At 32.0% G+C, this 19,329-nt stretch overlaps 1 protein-coding gene across 2 annotated transcripts; it reads right to left on the reverse strand.

The window, feature by feature from the left end:
• Positions 1-302: 302 nt before the first annotated feature.
• Positions 303-18,797, reverse strand: LOC105838371 (probable serine/threonine-protein kinase DDB_G0282963). 2 transcript variants are annotated; one of them, XM_036282709.1, is made up of 7 exons: positions 17,532-18,797; positions 17,382-17,453; positions 9,438-9,579; positions 9,261-9,351; positions 9,030-9,133; positions 8,110-8,534; positions 303-7,639 (listed from the first exon to the last, which is right to left on the reverse strand). In XM_036282709.1, the coding sequence occupies exons 3-7, from the start codon at positions 9,550-9,552 to the stop codon at positions 4,190-4,192; spliced, it is 4,185 nt and encodes a 1,394-aa protein (XP_036138602.1). In that variant the 5' UTR covers positions 9,553-9,579; positions 17,382-17,453; positions 17,532-18,797; the 3' UTR covers positions 303-4,189. The 2 variants fall into 2 exon arrangements, with proteins under 2 accessions (XP_036138602.1, XP_028050326.1); XM_028194525.2 differs by having other exon boundaries at positions 17,382-18,796.
• Positions 18,798-19,329: the final 532 nt, after the last annotated feature.

Here is a 19,329-nt window from a genome sequence, read left to right on the forward strand (position 1 = left end):
TAAAACGATTTAAAACGATTAAAATAAGTTTTAATTTTCAATTGTATAATATTTATTCGATTACGTCGCATATTTTATAATCGATTTTTAAACGTAGAATCTGAACACGAAAGACCGCACTCAAGATAAAAAATTTAATATTGATGCAACTAACAAGGTTATAATTATTTGCTTCTATACAGTTTTAAAATGTAAACTTTTGATTGTATTTATATTTTTATTGATTTCCTCACAAGAAAAAGATGGACAAATATTAACGTGACCGTAAAAGTTGGGGAGAATTGAAGGTAGTAAAAAATTTAAAACGTCAAATTTATATTATTACAAAGTATATTATTACAGAGTATAGTATTCTTTTATTATAAAATTGTTGCACTGGTCACCTTATTACTCGATATTCTCATTATTGTTGTTTTAGTTTTTAATAAAAGATGGGTAAAATAAACAAATACATAAATAGATAATTTATGATGAATCAAATTTAAATATAATTTATAATGATTTGAAAAAATACAAAAAAAGTTTGCAGGAAAATTTATTTTAAAAAATGTAACATAGAAATTAATATACGCTAAAATGGCCATAAAGTGAACCAACTGAATACTATATAAACTATAATATTTTTATACGCTGCTGTCTAATCACTTTACATTTGTAAATACATAAAATGATAAATAAAACGCACAATATTTCTATTTTGAATGTTATTTGAAAATAGAAATCAGAGGAAAATGTACATTAGGAACATAATTCGGTTCTAATAAGTTCATAACATTTTCACTCATTACATATCAAATATTTGTGAATAATGCATATTTTTTTGTTAATACAAGATTATTTTTCAAAATATTTAAATACAGATAGTCCATTCAATCAATTCCCAATTAAAAAATAATAGGAATTTCGAGACAAAAATTTGTTCCGCACTCTTGCTCTTTATAATATAATAATATATAATTATAAATATGTACAATGCCAAAATAATAATACAATAATTAATATAATACAAACACGTTGCATCGCTTAACGTGTGCAACAATTATTATACAATGACTGATATTACGCATGTAACTAATATGTAAAACATAACATAAAAAATAAAAATACTAACAATAGCAATTGAAAGATTCTTTGTGTCTTAAGAATATTATTCAAATCTGTGTTCATATATAAAAAAACTGTATTCGCATCATATATCAATCATAAATATATAGTACGACATGTATATACATATAATAAAATATAAATAGCTATAGATAGATAATCCAGATAGCAAAGCTTGTAGATTTTGAACGGAGTATGTTACTAATTTTTGACGATAACAAAATGCACACAGTCTGTAATATCTACACTGAAAAAAATGCAATATATCCAATAAGATATGTAGTTGTGGGCTGTCAACTACAGATATACTCAATAATATATGCTATTGCAGTATCAACATTGTACTTGAATTAACAATAAATATTATTGTATTGAGTATTTTATGTAGTTGGCAACTCGCAATACATATGTTATTGGCTATATTACTTTTTTTCTGTGTATCCAATAAGCAAATTTATAGCAAATTGTCAAAGTTAGTAATAAACTCGTTCACAGATTGGTGACAAATTCCCGGTGCCATTCTTGGAACTGTATTAAATTTGTATTTTGTAGATAAGTCTGCTGACATGATGTGACAGCAGATTATCGTCAGAAACTGAGCAAAAAGCCTCTTAGGATTACCGGTCAATAGATTGGCGGTATAAATTGAGCAGAATTTGTAGCTTTATTTCTTGTATCAATCTGCCATAGATTGCCCACGCGCGCAGATCTTGCTCAATTTCTGCCATCATTTTGTTGATACAGCAAGTTTTGTCAACAGGTTATCAGTAAATTAATCGAACAAATGGCTGTGGCTCTACAGTCAAAATTTGATTAATTCGCTGTTAATCTGCTAGCAAAGATAGTATTTTGCTATTTGAGTAAGATTATAAAACCTTAAGACATATTAAAATATATTTTTTTATTAAAAATTCGCAATTCTATGAAAAATGCTTATTCTTCATAAATTTATTTTATACGATATATAAGAATAATATAAAATGCATTATCTAAAAAATGTTGTTTTATATATGCAAATATTTATTTAATTTTACAATAACTATCTTTAAATGTCTGCTCCACGGATTTGAATCTATATTCTGATCAGAGTCTGATAATACTAAATATAAAATAGAAGATCAAAAATGCTCAAAATATTCAGTTTTGTAGTACTTGAATATAAACTAGTAAGTTTTATTTATAGGATAATTGTGTGACATGTATTTTATAGATAATTTTGATGTGTATTAAAATGCAAAATATTAGATGCGAATACGGTTTATAATTTGCTTCCGCTTGGACTACCTTTGGCTTTTTGTTACCTTTCTATGATATACAACTATAAGCAGCTGTAATTCACTGCTACTTACAGTCTCCACGTTCCTTCGTATTCTTAATATCTTTTCCTATTGCTCTTTTATTATTTTATATTTATATCGACTGTGTGTCATTTATTTGCTACAATAATTTTGAAACAAAATTTTTTAACAATAATTTAAATTTTAAATAATTTAAATTTGACTGTTTAAGTGTAATCACATAAATAAGAAAAGAAATGCCTACTGTGGCCGAGGTTGAATCTTGATGTGTAATATTTTTGTAATATGTTTTTTATTTTTCAAATACATTTTCAGTTTTATAAAAAATTTTCAGTTTGAATGTTTTAAAGAATTAAAATTTTGTAATATTATTTTTATGCAAATGTAATGTGACGATTTTATTTGGATAAACGATTTGATCTATTGATTAATTAATAAAATCATCATTAGCTCTTTATTCAGTATACTAAATTTTCATCAGAATTTTTTTATTTTTACAACAATTTAAAAGTTACAATTTTTGAGTTATGTTACAAATAAGTTATTATAACAAATAAATGGTGTAACCATACATGTAATCATAAGGAAACGAATAGAATCTGTAATTTCATTTTTTGCATGTCATAATAAAATCCGAGAGAAAATGTTAAGAATAGAAAGTTTGGTCCCGTTATTAAGGATATATTAAGAATACAAAGATTGGACTGTATATTATTAATTGGATAGATGTATATTGGACCAATTGTTTTACAAGATCCATACAATTATAGTAGCAAATACTGAAAGTTTAAAATATATTGGCTTAAAAATTATTGGGTGAGTGCAAAAATTGTACTGGGTTTTCAACATATTTTGTAACCAAAAATGTGCAAAAAGAATTGATCGCTCGCGTAGAAAAATAATTTCACTGCTCTAGAAGATGGTGACTTCTATTTTAAAAAATTGAAAAAATTGTTTCGTTGACCTATTTAATAACCATCAAAACACTTTTTCACTCATTCAATACAAGCTTGTTTTACGGGTTAAACCATATCAGTTATTACTAATTAAAAAAATTTTTTGATGCGCGCGCGCGCGTGTGTGTGTGTGTGTGTGTAGCAGCGAAGAAAATTCTCAGGTTGAAATATAAACGAATTTTTGTTTTCGGAATGTTACAAGTTTACGGACTAGTAATATGTGTATGTCTGTATAAATCACTTTATATCAATGTGTAAAAGTTTATAGATTAATGTGTAAAACTTTGTTTTTAAAAATTTGAAAAAATAAGATTTTCGGTTTACTGACTATTATTTTTTTACACTAAATATTTTGTATATTCTATAATATACGTATATCGTATAATGTAATATTGTTTTCATCTGTAAGAGTCTCCTTTCACACTGTGTGAATTATAATTAACTATGTACATTTCAGTTAAAAATAATTTTTATGCATTTTTCGATTTGCGTGGTAGTATTTCAAAGTTTATCTGTAGTCGGCATGTCACATATTCTTCTCACCATTATTTTCTACGTATGAAATAACTAGATAAGATTCAAACTTCCAGTTTATAATCAATCAAAAGATAATTAGATAAGATTCAAAGTCCTCCTAGTCTATAATTAATCAAGATAAAAAAACTGAAACTTTTCTAAGAAACAAACTGTTTTTAACTCTTCAAAATTATAAAATTCTGTGTTAAACTCATGTTGTTTTGTAAATCTTAAATATTACATGGACGTATCGTTTTGTATAAGACGTTACGTTCACTTGAAATTATCTTGGAAAAGTTTTCAATGAAAATGTCATTACCGATTTTCATTATCATTACTGGTTTTTTGCTCAACTTTTTCCACTTTGGATTCTTCGGTAAATCCTTCGTTCTTTATAGTGGCGTTCAAACTTTTGAAAAAATTTCCCAGATGTTCAGCAGCTATAGGATTGTTCGCCCATTCAGTTGAAGGAAAAACTGCTAGCAATCTTTTTTGCACGGAAGTTAATTGTTTCGCGATTTCACTTGCTTCCGATTTATTGACAAATTTGTTCTTGTCGTCGATAGTAATGGAATCGTCTACGGAACTGTTGTCTGGATTTATGGTCGATTCTACGGTCTTCGCAGAGTCTGATGACTGGGCATCTGTCGGCATCTCCCGATCCGTTAAGTTCTTGTTCGCCTCTGAATTTTCTACTGTAATCGAACTAGAATCTGGACTATCCGGCGATTTGCTGCATGTTATCTCAGAGTTAGTACTTTTTGGCTGATCAAATGTTATTGTTTCCGTTCGAGGCATCGTGTTATTACTTCCGTTCGAATTGTTATTGTTGATATTATCATCACCATTGTTAGTACTATTTTCATTCCTCACCTTTATGCTATTATTGCCTGGAGGCGGTGACGGTGAAGCCGTTGACGATACGATATTAGGACTTGTTGTCTCACGATATTGTTGCTCCTGCTGTTGCACCGAATTATTTATCGTTTTATTTTTGGATTCGGTATTCAAATCTCTAACTGTATTAGTATTGGTTTGATCATTATTCTTCACACATTCACTTTGCGACAAGAATTTATTTATTTCGATATTTAAGGAGTATTTCTTTTGGACCTGAGAAGTTTTATTTGTAGCTTCGGAAACTTCATTGTTACGAAAAATTGGAATCTTATTTGGGTCAACTGGATCTGTCCGATTGATGCCAATATTCGTGGATTTTTCAGTGGATTGTTGTTTGTTGATGGGAACTGCTAAGGGAGCCACAGAAGACCTTGCGGGCTTAACGGGCGCACACTGAGCAGCCAAATGACTTTTCCCCGGTATATTACTGATATTAGAATTAGCGTTATCACTACTTGCAATTGCAGATGTTGCTTCACTTTCTGCAGCAGGTCGTGACGGCAATCTCAACCGTGCTGCGTCTATCTGAAACTGTTGAAGATTCGGTGCTTGATGAAGAGCGTAAAGACTTGGTAGGCTCGGAAAGACAGATGAGAGATCCGAATTTGATCGATTGATGTTACCAAAAGACGGCGCATAGACAGGTGTGCGTGATGGCGATAAAGGTAGCGAATTATCGTTAACACGATGAGCGGCGGGTGTCAAAGAACCTGGTGGCGCTCTATAATATCTGTGACCACCCACGAGCGTTACTACTTGACCTTGCTCAGAGATACCTCCAGGTTGCACATTATTTCTGCCTCCCATAACTTTATTAGTTTTGTTAAGTTTCGTTACCGGCTGTGGAATTCTCAAAGGATGTATGTCCATTTTTTTATTGGTTCCGCTCAAATCCAGAATGTCCTTGGACGATTCATGTTCTTTTTTCCGTTTAGTAATTAATGTGGTACGTTGTTGATTCACTGTCTCTCTACGATCCGTCGTCACTGCCTGTTTTGCTACTGTTGCTACTGTCCCTGTTGATTTAGCTTTCGACGGAGTAGTTGGCATTTTAATCTGTCCAGTCTTCAAAGCTTTTAATACACGTGGATCAACCGAACGATCGTTCAATGTAATGCTGGGATTTACTTTACCCATTATGACTTTTTTAGTATCGCTGGAGTCATTGGGTTCAACAAATTGTCCGGAAGATCCTGGAGATTTAGGCGAAGTCAATGTTATGCTCAAACTTGCCGGAATATTTAAACCATAGCCGTCCACTAGTAGATCTCTAGTATCGTTTGAAAGCAATGGACCAGTTGATGCTTTCATACTATTTACGTTGGACACACGACTCGATCCAGCATCGTGATCTCCTACCATATCAATCGTTTTGTTTGTAGGAATTCCGTGTTCTGTAGAAGTACGCGGTAACTTATTAACAACAGAATTATATGAAGAAACGTTTTGTTTCTTGTTAATTTCTTGTTTTTGCATGACTTGCGACGTTTTTCGACGTTTCAACTCGGCGATTGGTACACCTGGAGGACATTTCCTTTTAACCGCTCCAGCTGGAACAATTGGTGGATCGCTGGAGAAAGTATACACGTCTGTCTTGGCGGTATGGTTGCTACTTGTAATGTTTATATTGTTTGTTGGATTTGTTCCTGAATTTGTGCGTCCATCTATATCATCAGTTTTATGTATATAGGTTCGTGAGTTGACAGACATTCCAACAACACATTTGGTAATTAGATTTGTCGTGGTAGTACTATTACTCGCGTTCGAGTTGGAGTTTTCAATGTTAGTTTTCTTGTCGTCAATGTCTTTCCTAGAGAACTCTTCCATCTTCGGTGTCACATTACTCTTTTGAAAAGATTTAATGGTGCTCGCAACATTAATATCTTGAACGGGAGATTTTAATTTACTATTATCCGGCATTGATTCTTTAGCGGTTAATTGAAAACCCTGTAGAAACTGTTTTTTGTCCTGTTGCTCCACCGGTTTTTTCAATGCAGTTTTCGGTATGCTAACACCGGTAGTAGGAGAAGTTTTCTCAGACGTAGGAGAACGATCCATAAAAGTTACTTTACGCCGTTGCTTTTCTTGTTTACCTGACAATATCGGACTTGTAGTCAGTTTATTCTTGTCTTGTTGCACTTGGTGAATCATTAATGCGCTTGATGATTGTGATGTGTCTTTTTCTATTTGGCCACAGCGCAATAAAACATTACTGATAACTTTAGGTTTTTTTGCGCTACTATTCTGTGGTGGCGAGCACTGTTTCAGCGTTATCTTTACACCATTAGAATTTACGACACTAAACTCGGGATTAGGACATTCATTGGATCCAGGGCTCCTAATATCCGTTATAGCGCTGGACGGACTTTTTAGCACTTCGTATTTTCCATCCGAATTCTTTAGTATCTTAATTGGACTCTTTATCTGCTTATTTGAATCATTGCATGTCATGTTTGTCCCTGATGAGGAAGATACGGTTGTCACTGTTGTAGTCAACACTTTCGTGGAATTTGTTGTTGTTAACATTGATGGCGTTGTCGATATAGTCGTCATCGTCATTTTTGTTTCATCTTTCTCGACTTTCGTTGTTTGCTTGCGATCAACGGATGAGAATATCTCATAATTAGCAATTTTGTTCAAATCTTTTGCTGACAATATCTCAACATTATTTGCAAGTTTAATTTCTGCTTTAGAAGTTTCCAAATGATTAATAGAATTATTCTCTATGTTACTATCGTTTCGCATTTCATTCGGTGGCAAACAGTCCCGAGCTCCGAGTCCCGGAGTCGATGGCCTTTGATGCAACGGTGCTTCGAGTCTTTGTTCCTCTTGTGCCACTCGATAGAAAAATCTCATCGGTAAAACCTGCGTGAAAGGCAAATTAAATAATTTTATTAATAATTTAATCAAAGGTTCTAACAGCTAATTTTTTTACTGAGTAAATTAAAATGCCATTGACATTCAGCACATGGTTTACGTAAGTTAATTTTATTGCAAAGAAAAAATCGAAGAATGTTTCTTGAACGTTAAATGAAAGTAAGCGCAGATATTTCGACTCACATTTCTTTACAATAAAGTCGGTTAACTCATATATGTAAACCCTGTGCTGGCTCTCATTAGCATTATATACTCGGTGCAAATTATTTTTTATAATAAATATTAATTATAAGACACAATTCAGTTATATATTGCAGATATATATTATATTACAAGAATATCTAGTTTATAATGCTTTTCTTCTATTGATCAAGTTGATTGATTTTATTAATTGTTATTAATTATTTAACGAAAATTAAAAAAGGATTTAAATAAGAAATTAATGAGATAGTACAAACCCTTTTCCACGCGTAAATATAAGCAACGTCCATGAGAGTCCAGTTTTCGGGAAGGGGTGCACGTCGATGACAAATCTCGATAGTATATCTCGTTACATCAACGCTGTATTTCATTGCTATAAATTTCTTCAGATGTGCAACAGTTACTAAAGCCGGGCATTGCAGATATCTTCTGCTATTACCATTATTATTATTGTTATTATTATTATTATTATTATTATTATTATTATTATTATTACTGTTACTATCATCAATATTATTCGCATTGTTTGAGTTGTTTGTATCCATGTCATTGGTGTTCAATATAATCAACGGGTCTACTCCTGGTGATAAGTACTCCAAGCTCAAACTCACTACGTCCTCTGGATTAAATATTAAACGTCCACTTACATCCTCGCCACGTTGCTCCGGCGTTGCCGAGTTCACTAATTGTTTGTAAAATTAAAGTTTAATTAATTAAGTTTTATTATGGGAAGATATATATATTGTGTGTGTGTGTGTGTGTGTGTGTGTGTGTGTGTGTGGGTGTGGGTGTGTGTGTGTGTGTGTGTGTGTGTGTGTGTGTGTGTGTGTGTGTGTGTGTGTGTGTGTGTGTGTGTGTGTGTGTGTGTGTGTGTGTAATACTTAGATGACTCAAAACGAGATCGAACTTTACAAATTTTCTTATGGAAAATGGAAAGACATGTAGTAAATTAGAGAAATTTGAATGACGACGCCATTTTATATTACTTTTACTAATAAAATTTAAATATCATATAGAGAAAAGTATGATCTTTGTAATGAAATAAACGTGATTTTTCTATTTCCTTTTTTCTACTTCGTTTTTCCATAAAAAATTGCAAGTTAAACTCGTTTCGACCCCTCTAAGTGTATAAGTCGTCAATCTCGAACATTGTACAGATGTTATACAATATAATTACCATGTTCGGGATGCTTCTTGTAAAATTCTTTTCTTTTTAGCATTTCCTTATGGTATAAGCCAGGCACCAATTTATATACGATCTCTTGTAACGTCATGTCAGCTCTGCAAAGAGATCGCGATCTTTAATAATTTTAAAACAAATAATAAATTAATTATTTATTATTAAAATTCACAAAATTGCGAAATAATGCAAATTTTTGTATATAAATTGTCAAAAACCTATACATACTTGATATTTGGCTTCGCTTTGTTGATAGTGTGTTTGCAGGATGGGCAGTGCGCTGCAGTATTAAGATATTTCACGATGCAACTTCTACAAACTGGATGAAAACATATAGTATTAATTAATTATTGGTATTAATTCAATAAAAAAATCTGAACTACGTTAAATCTCAATTTTACTTACAGGAGTGTAAACACTCTACCACAGTTGTGGCATCTATAAGGTAACCTCGGCATAGTAAACAGATTAGATGTGGATTGACATCACGTAAAAATATCCTTTTATCGATACTAGCCATTTCTTCGTTGTAAGTAAATTGCGAAATCTGAAAAAAAAAAAAAACGCAATTAGTATTAATTATTTATAATTATTTAAATAAAGTTTCTTAATGTGTAAATATCTCTTGCTATTTAATTATAATTATCTTATAATTTTTAAACAAAATGTCTTTAAATACATATCGCTCATTTGCTACAACATAATTTAAAAAATTGTCATTTTTTAGTTGTTTGCAAAAAAAGAGAATTCTGATGAGAATTTAATGTGTGGCTAAATAAGTAATTATACTAAATTAATTATACTTTTACTTTTCTACAGCAAATCAAATTGTTACTCCAAAATTACATTTCAAAATATTACGAAATTTTAAGTTTATGATTTATAACATTTAAATTAAAAAACTTTTTATTTAAATTTTTGGAGTTATTAGGACGTTTGGTAATCGTGGTATAAAAATGCGAACCTTTCTGTTTAAAAAATGTGGTTTTAAATCCATCAAGAACAGTAATATTTTTAATTGATTATTATTTCTCGAAAGGCAATGCCAAATCACTGAGAATATCTTTGCTCATAGAACCTATGTAAGCATGCATTAAGTGGAGATCATGAGCTTCATGAAGAACTTGGGGGGGGAGAGAGAGAGAGAGAGAGAGAGAGAGAGAGAGAGAGAGAGGGGGGGGGGGGGAGAGAGAGAGATGTAGCAAATGAGCAATAGTCATCTCTCCTAATTTATTATTTAATTAAAGTCCTAATTAAAGTTCTGATTGCTGTTTTATATGCACATTGTGTATACTATTTTCTATATTAAAAAATAACAGGTACTAGGAAATTCAATATGTGAAAACGGTGCACCTCCGTTTTCGATGAAGAAATTATCAGAAGTTTTATTATAAACTAAGAGGAAAATTTTTTAAAGAATTTTTGATGATTCCTATGAAAGAAAACTTTAAGATAAAATATTAAAAATATGTTTTCATGAGAAATAAAGTTTATTCCTTATTCCCTCTGCTTACAGGGCGAGAGGAAGTCTATAATTGTACTATTCTATATAGCTTTTCAACTTTTCTCGTGAAGCGAGATCTACCCCATAGACTAACTATAGACCGAGCAATAGGTTCTGCTTAGAGCAAGGGGGGCTGTGATTTGCGGGGAGAAGAATATTCGTGCCAGCTCGGTTTATTTCGTACGACTCGATTATGTTCGGCTAACATATGCTGTGAAGCGAGAGGTGGAGGGGAGAATCACCGAGAAAGAGGAACAGAGAACAGAGAAAAAAGAGAAGAGTTCGGCGCATCCCGAGAGCCAACAGCCAAGAAGAGAAAGCCGAACATTTCCGATCGGTGATGAAAATGGCCGATTTGGCACTAACATTCCCCTTACCGCGATTATCACCTACCTCTCGTAAATCGTTTGGTCTATAGTTTGTCTATGATCTACCCAATTTCTCTGTTTACAGGACAAAATGAGGTGTATAATTGTATTGTTCCAAATGGATTTTCAACTTTTTACACGTAAAACTTCATGCCCCCTCCCGTTTGTAGAACAAAATAAAATCTATAATTTTATTAATAATAATAAGAGAATATATATCTAATGGGTCCCAGATTTGATATCTGGATGAGGTATTATTTTTCGCAACAAATTCTTTATAATATATGGAAGGAAAGGGGTATGATTGTTAACATCATTATCATTAAATTAATTGTTAATATTAATCAATCTAATATCGTGATAGTATTCTTGTTCATCTTATAATTGTGTTTTAAGGCTGAAAATCTATGTGATACACAATCTTATGAATTGAAGTTATATAAAATCACAGAAATATTAGCACAAAAATCCTGCTAAAATCGAGTAAGGCTTGTTTTTAATTAGTTATAATTTTATTGTTTTTACATGGTTTTACAATTTTTTCGAGCAAAGTAATTTCTTATTTAAAGTTTAGTTTAGATTAGATTGTATTTCTTATGTCTAAAAATTACATTCTCTCTCTCTCTCTCTCTCTCTGTGTGTGTGTGTGTGTGTGTGTGTGTGTGTGTGTGTGTGTGTGTGTGTGTGCGCGTGCGTGCGCGCGCGCTTACAGCCAAAAGTTTGGAAATGTTTATAATTTTCTTGCTTACAATTTTTTTAGTTTAATCCAACAAAGTTTTTAACAAAGCTTCGAGTTAATCGAAAGTACATTGCATTTTCGGAACTTTATCCAAATATAGTATTATAATATTGTCTTAACTGAAAAATTGAAAAAGATAATCTCTCATTGGTATTGTGAGAATATTTTTTGGCGTTCTGAAAATCGTCGAAATCTTCCAAATGATTGTACTTGCAATTCAAGTTTTGATACAAAAGTACTAGTGATTTATTATTATGCTGAATTTTCTGAAAGTTTCTCAGGTAACTTTTATTCCTTGTTCCCGGTATTCACTGCCAACTTCCCGCTTAAACTCATCAACCTATATAATATACGGACATGCGATCTTTATTTTTGTTTCTGTTTAGAATCAGCCTTCTTATTTTTCCATCTGTCCAGTGGCGCGGTTAACTGCCAAACGTCTCTTGTAACGTCATATACATTTGCACGCTCTCGAATATACCTGATGATATTGATCGAATATCGCAATATTTTGTGGTTCAATGATAAGCTTGATTCATCTAGACTCACAATTGCAATCGCATAAAATTTGTTAGTTACGTAAAGAATTTCGAATTATATATTTTTTCTTGTCTTTTTTCTTGTAATGGCAATTAAATGGAAATCGCATATCACCGAACTAACGAGCAGTATGCGTCTCATCATGATAACACATGTTCAAACAGAAATTCCGTCGTATTATTGTAATTATGACGTCAAAGCGTGATCTCTATTTACTTGAATCACAGTGCTTGTCTTAAAAAGAAAAACCTTAAATTTTAAACCTTAAAATTTTTAAGATGAAGCGAGGAATGGTTGCTGAAGAGAAACGAGTTTTCTCATGTTAACTTTCTGAATGAATTAAAATTTGAATTACATGATTGATTTAATTATAAATACTTGAGAATGGAAGAATGCTATTTTGAAATTTTTAATTTAATAACTCCACTTACAATAAAGAAAGATACACGACAATCTATTTTGCAATGGTTGTCTGCTACTCTTTGTTTTTTGGCGAATGAAAGAAATTACGAATATTTAAGATTTATAATTATTATATCATCTCAAGCACTTGAGGAAGAATTGTGCACGAAACTTGCTAGGCATTAATACGAATACTAAAAAATTATATGAAAGTAAAATGTCTTTTTTAAATTAAATGTATTTTTAATTGAAAAATGTTTATTTGAACTGTAAGAATAATGCATTCTGTTGAAGTTGTTTATATTGTATGTATCTGAAGTGAATGAAGTATTCGAATATCATAATTTTGATCTTGTATATTTGATGATATATTTCCATTTGAAATAAGTCCAGTCTTGAAATAAAGAATTGATTTTGAATAGCTATCTTTGTCTTATTTTTTAAATTTATTATTTGCACGATTTTATTTGTCTCAAGACATAAAGAATGAAAAGTAACACTAAATTAATTTTCATAATTATTAAAAAAAAAAACAATAAATCTTGTTTTATTAAAATAAAACTTTTAGATTTAACAATTCCAATAATAATTATCAATGCTAGTATAATACTACTTGATAAGTGCAATAAAGAATAATATTAAAAATCAATAAGAGATGATAGATCAATGCACGCTTGTATGTAATTATGTGCTAAGTGTGCGAATTTTAAGCAATATTATTGGCTATCTTTGGCTATTGATTAATTATAATTTAAAAACTGTGATCTGGACATTTACATATTTGGATTCTTTATTTTATTTTTATATATCTCTAAAATAGGCTATTAATATATTGTAAGATACTTTGTGTGTGTCATATTCAGATTATAAAATGCGTTTTTTTATAATCTGCTCATAAAATGTTTAAGTATTTTACAAAGTGTGGCAATATTTTCAAATTATGCTTAATTATAAAATATAAAATATTTTACAATCTGGTTAAAAATTTTAGTTTTTTTTAACCCTAGAACGGTATACCTATATTTTTCGACCTCAAACTATTTAGAGCATAACTATTTAGAGCAATGAATGCTTAGAGTTTTTCTGTTGGACCGTCAATTAGAAAAATTGTGGTCAATTGAAACGTGGTCAATCGGGGTGCTCCCAAATGTTTTACCGGGTTAAAAATGTACCCCATTCGTTCCTAAACTGCATTGAACAGATGAACTAAAATCAATATTGTGCTACATGAATTTCTTCCATCTTTTCATGATGAAGACGATGGTGTAATCCGCAATAGTATTAATTATCATTAAACACATGAAACATTAAACAAAATAAGGTTCGAAAAATCGTAAAAATGACTTCTTTTTGAAAATCTATCGTTTTTTTATCAATTTTTGACGAATTTTAAAAAACCGAATAGTTTTGGAAAGATAAAAGATAGATTCTAGAACCGAGATAAATGGATTTTAGGTATCGTTTAAAAAGTATAATTATTTCAACAACTAAAAGTTGAAAAAAAATGAAAAAATTAATAAAAACACAATCAATCCTTTTCATTTTGCTATAAAACTGTAAAAAATGTTTCTTTTTTTAAGTATAGAATATATTATTAAAGTAAAAAAAATTATTAAAATATTTTTATGACTTCAAGCGACACTCGCCACACTATTGTTCTGTTTTCACACATAGAAATGTTGTACCAGTCTTTCTACAGTAAGTGCCCATCTGAACGAAATGTAAACATATAGGTAAACATAAGCGGCGATTTTTTGTAAAAGTAATTGTAGTATTAGCATTGGCTGGTAGATCTCGCGGCATCGGTATCGGCCACATATCTTGCGGCTTCTTTGATCGGTGATAAAGACGCGAAGCCGCCGAAAAATAATCGCGGTTTGTCTTTTGAAGAAATACAAATACGAAAAAACACTATTTCATACACCGAGAAAATTTTATTGAAAAAATGATTATAGTAAATAGTAAACGCGGACCAAGTAAGAAATTATGAAAATTTTTACTACGTTTTTATTAAATTACCATAGTATTTACACTATTTATTATGGTATAATTCTTCTGAAATTTCTTCTTATGATCCACGACTACTATCATACAGAGTGATTTTTACTATAAAATTTTTTCCGATATCCGAACTAATACATACACCAAACATGGGGTATGTTCGTACCCCATTTTTACTTTATGTTTGTACTGCTCGGAAGTTAGTAACGTTTTGACGCCAGCTAGTGTCTTTCGATTCTTAGGACTTTAAATTGAATTATGGTCAGTGTCCCGAGTCGATCCGTTCATCTGCTAAATTAGGAGGTGAAATCAAATTCGCGTTGGGGTACAAAATTACCCCAGTAAGCCATTCTAGAGTTATAAAATTTTATTACGAGACACGGTAGTGTCCCGCGCCAAATAAAAGCGCAGCGCGAAACACCTGCGTATCTTTACGCGAGAGGACGACTTACAAGCATTAATATTTTATGAACTAACAACCCACACGGCATGTAGCATTAATGAAATATTATCATATTCGGAGATGGTACAGAATATAATATACAGAAAAATTTCATTAACATTTTAATTGTAACTTTGCATCCAAAATATTTCAGAAATGTACTTGCTTTATGTTTTTTATAATATTTCAAATGCTATATTTTTTAAATCTCTTAGGAACATAAAGTTTTCTGTCATATTTGAATGTATCTATAATATTACAAAAGAAATTGGCAAATGTAATATTGCAGAAATATTTCTAAGACATAAAAATAGTATTTACATTACATAAATAATATTTCTATAAAATATTAAACGCAACAATGTATTTAAAATATTTCTGAAAAATTTATGAAAGATAGATAATGAAAAATTAAATTACAATAAAATAACTACTATACTATAAAACTTTATTGTATTTTTGTTATTAAATAATATTTTACAAAATGTTCTATATTTTTGTGAAAGTGTTACATATGTATCTTGGATAGATATAATGTAGTGACCTGTTTCGAAAATAACTGCAACGCGTTTTTCTGATTTAAACTTAATTTTTTATGTATTTCTATCCTATAATTTTAACTAGCCTTATCACAAGAACAGATTAAAAACAGATATTTTTGTAAGTTATTTAACATAAACTATAATCTTGACGGGTGTTAAAGGAAAAAGAGTATTCTTATATCTTTGAGTTGTTAAATTTGATTCTTACATTAGATAGACGCCATGAGGTTCGACATTAAACAGAAATTAGCCATCATGTTTACAAAATGTAAACCAAGACAGTAGATACACAAACGTACGTTATTATAGAAAAAAATAAATAATTTTTTAATCTTTATGCTGTCTTGATTTAGGTCTTGAGAAGATCTTCTACCCCCTTCCCTTCTTCCCCCAGGGTATGTGGATTTGGGGTCTACTGTCTTAGTTTACATTTTGTAAACATGATGGCTGATTTCTGTTGAATGTTGAACCTCATAAGGTAAATTTAATGTGAAAATCAAATTCCCAAAAGCAACTCAAAAATATAAGAATAATCTTCCTCTCCCCTTTAATCTAATCGTTTCAGTCGTCAAGATTTAGCCGAAAAAGGGCCACTTTAGGCGATTATTTTTTGAGGTATTTAGAGAAGAAACCTAATCTGATAAACCAATACGGGCTTCGGATTCAGCGACCCCAAAAACATAAGGATATCATGATCTAGTTTGTCGGACAAATAATTTTTTTGTGTGCTTCTTGTTTGAGTAATTTAACTAGAAAAAATTATTTTTTAAATTTAATATATAAATAATGCTTTTCAAAATTAACTTTTAATTTAATTTAATCTTAATGTAGCTTTTGACTGAATTCGTTAATTCGTTTTTCAGCTCTTGTAACTTTTAACGTAACTAAATTAGTTTTATAACGTTAACTTTAATTTAATTTGTTTGTTAAAAAATTAATTTACTCAATCCTGTTTGTTTTGAGATTATATTTTGATTTTGATTTTATTAAAAAAACGTTTTATTTAAGCAAGTTAACATTGCAATATAATTATGTTCAAATCATTAAATGTTTACATCTGTATTTGTTAATATAATATAATCTTTCATTTATATTACATTTTAACGGTGAACATTATTATTTATAAACAAATCAAAATATCTTTGATATCGAAATAAAAGATATCGATGTCTCAATAGAATACGCAATGTGCTCGTTTGAAAATCTGAATGGATACATATCACAAATTTCTTTCTTTTAAAAATATTGCATAGAGCACTGATTTTAAAATAAGTTTCAAATTTTGAGCTCCATATTCGATATGATGCAATATTAATAATTTCAATTTACATCGATTCGATGAACTATTTCTCGTCGAGATGTTTATTTACCGACGAGCTAATTTTACACGATTTCGTTGAGAATAAGGCAATACGGAATAAAAAAGGGTATAATATGTACATACGTTAAAAAGAGAAAGGGGGGGGGGGAGTTTTGTTTGTATGCGTGGTGCGCGTGCGCGAAAAGACAAAAATATCAAAGGAAAAAAAGATACAAAGAAAAAGGAGAATACGTAGAATACGTACAACAGAAAACAAACGAAGAAAACACTATCTATTCGTTTGTCCATCCCGTTGCTCCATCTTTCGACACACAACGAAAATGCTTTCTGTATACACTGCCAACCGGTGTATTGCGAATGCGTGAAGGTGGCGTACGATTCTACTTTGTGTGCGTGCATACATACATACATATATATATATATATATATATATATATATATATATATATATATGTACGTGTGAGTCTAGAGTATGTTGATAAGTACTTACATATGAGCCCACTAGCGAAGGCAAGAGAGATGCTACGTGCTTCCAACACGTAATTCAGGAGCACGAGTGAATCTACAGAAGCACAGATCAATGGCGACACGTTTCTTACGCGACGTAACGATGCTCGATTGACAAGATCAAGATACGTACGCACTACAATCGATGGCCAGAAACGTTTGGGGATCTTACTACGTTCTCGTTCTCTTTTTCTCTCTTTCTTGCCCCCTCCCGCTTTGGCGGTCTTTCTTTGTTCAGAGTGGCTAGTCTATGATGTTTGCTTGTTATGGTGCGATCTCGCCATTTGTTGTACGCATCATTCCCGAACCAATCAACCGTGATCCGAACGATATCCCATGTTCGCGTCGGTTTGCACCTCGTTACGAGGCGACCGTCTCGGAAATGGTGAAAACCTTGTGAAGTTGCTTCTTGAGAATGGACGAAGGAATTGCGGCGGCAACGTAGGGCGGTCACGAACTTACGAGTGTTGACGGGCAGCGCTTTGTGGCGCACTCGCAAACTAACGGCACGACTTCAGCCACGAACTCTCAACGCGAGATGACGAGAATAGGCGAAGAGAGAGCACGCGCAACAGTACGTTCCACCAACGATGTCTCATACCAAACTAATGGGAGAGTGGAGCGGGAGATGCCCTTTCCTCCCAGAATTCTCTCCCTCCCGTCCTTTCCGACCCTTCTGATCTCCCCCTATTCTTCCACTCGTTCGCTTGCTCTCTCGATTCCCTCCCCTCGCTTTCACCATTATCGTCTGTCTCACTTTCCTATCCTTCGTATCCAATGTGGCCAACTCTGCCGGTTCGTTCAGCTCTTTTTTCCTCGTCCCTCGTTGTACATCACTCATTCCCCCTTCATTTTTCTCCCACCATCTCTGACTGTATCTCCTCGCCTGCTTTCCCTTTTCCCCCGCTCTTCTTCTCTCCCTCTCTGTCTCCCCCCCCTTTCTCTCTCTCTCTCACGGATAATACATACTTCGCACTAACATAGCCATATTGAATTGCTGCTCTCACGGCAGCACCCAGTCCCCTTCCTGCGCTAGTCGTTACCAGCTGGGGTTACTAACTTCGCCCTTCGTCCCCGTGCACCTCGCCCGTTTCATGTTATCCCTCTGTCACACAGCCCCTCCCGGTTCTGCCGTCTCTCTATTCCTCTTCTCTACGACAAACCAAGAGCAGTAGCTCTTGTCTTTCTCTTTTTTCTTTGTATCTCCGCTTTCCTTTTCTCCTCAGTATTGCGTTTCTTTGCCTCTCCTCTTTATAGAGAGCTTCTTTCAATCTCCTCTTCGAGTCTCTCGATCATCCTTTATCTCGCAACTATGGTTGTTTCTTTTTCTATTTCTCTTACCATTTTGTTCTTTTTTTACTCTTTTCATTAGCTCTCCCTCTCTTTCTTCTTTCCCTTGTCTGTCTCTCTCTTTCTCTCTCCTTTCCTCTCTTTTTCCCTCTCTTCTCTTCTTTCCAAGCGTCTCTATTCTTCCCTTTTCTTCCCACAAATCCCCCATTTTTAACCTTGTCTTTCTTTATGTGCTCGTACTCTATCTACTTCGTAATTCAAGTTTCTTGTTCATTTTCTTCTCTTTGTTTTACTTTCGTAATGATCTTTTCCGCCATCTTTCTTTTATTAATTCTTTCTCTTATGAGATATTGCAAGAATTAAAACATGACGTCCATGATCATTGTTTTCTGTAATCTCAACTAGTTCGTCTGACGGCTACGACTCGAAAGAAGAGCTATGGCGATAATGTTTTTGAATGCAATACCGATTTATAATAAATCATGTTATTTTCATTCTAGAAAAAATTTGAAGAAGTTATTTACTTCTCGAATAAAGCTTGTTTAATATAATATAGTATATTGAACATATTGAGAACTGGAATAGTACGTTGTAACGTAATATAAATAAAATACCTTTCAAATTTCTAAAAAATGTTTAGA

The sequence above is a fragment of the Monomorium pharaonis genome, chromosome 2 (genome assembly GCF_013373865.1).
Source record: "Monomorium pharaonis isolate MP-MQ-018 chromosome 2, ASM1337386v2, whole genome shotgun sequence".
Classification (NCBI taxonomy): Eukaryota; Metazoa; Arthropoda; class Insecta; order Hymenoptera; family Formicidae; genus Monomorium; species Monomorium pharaonis.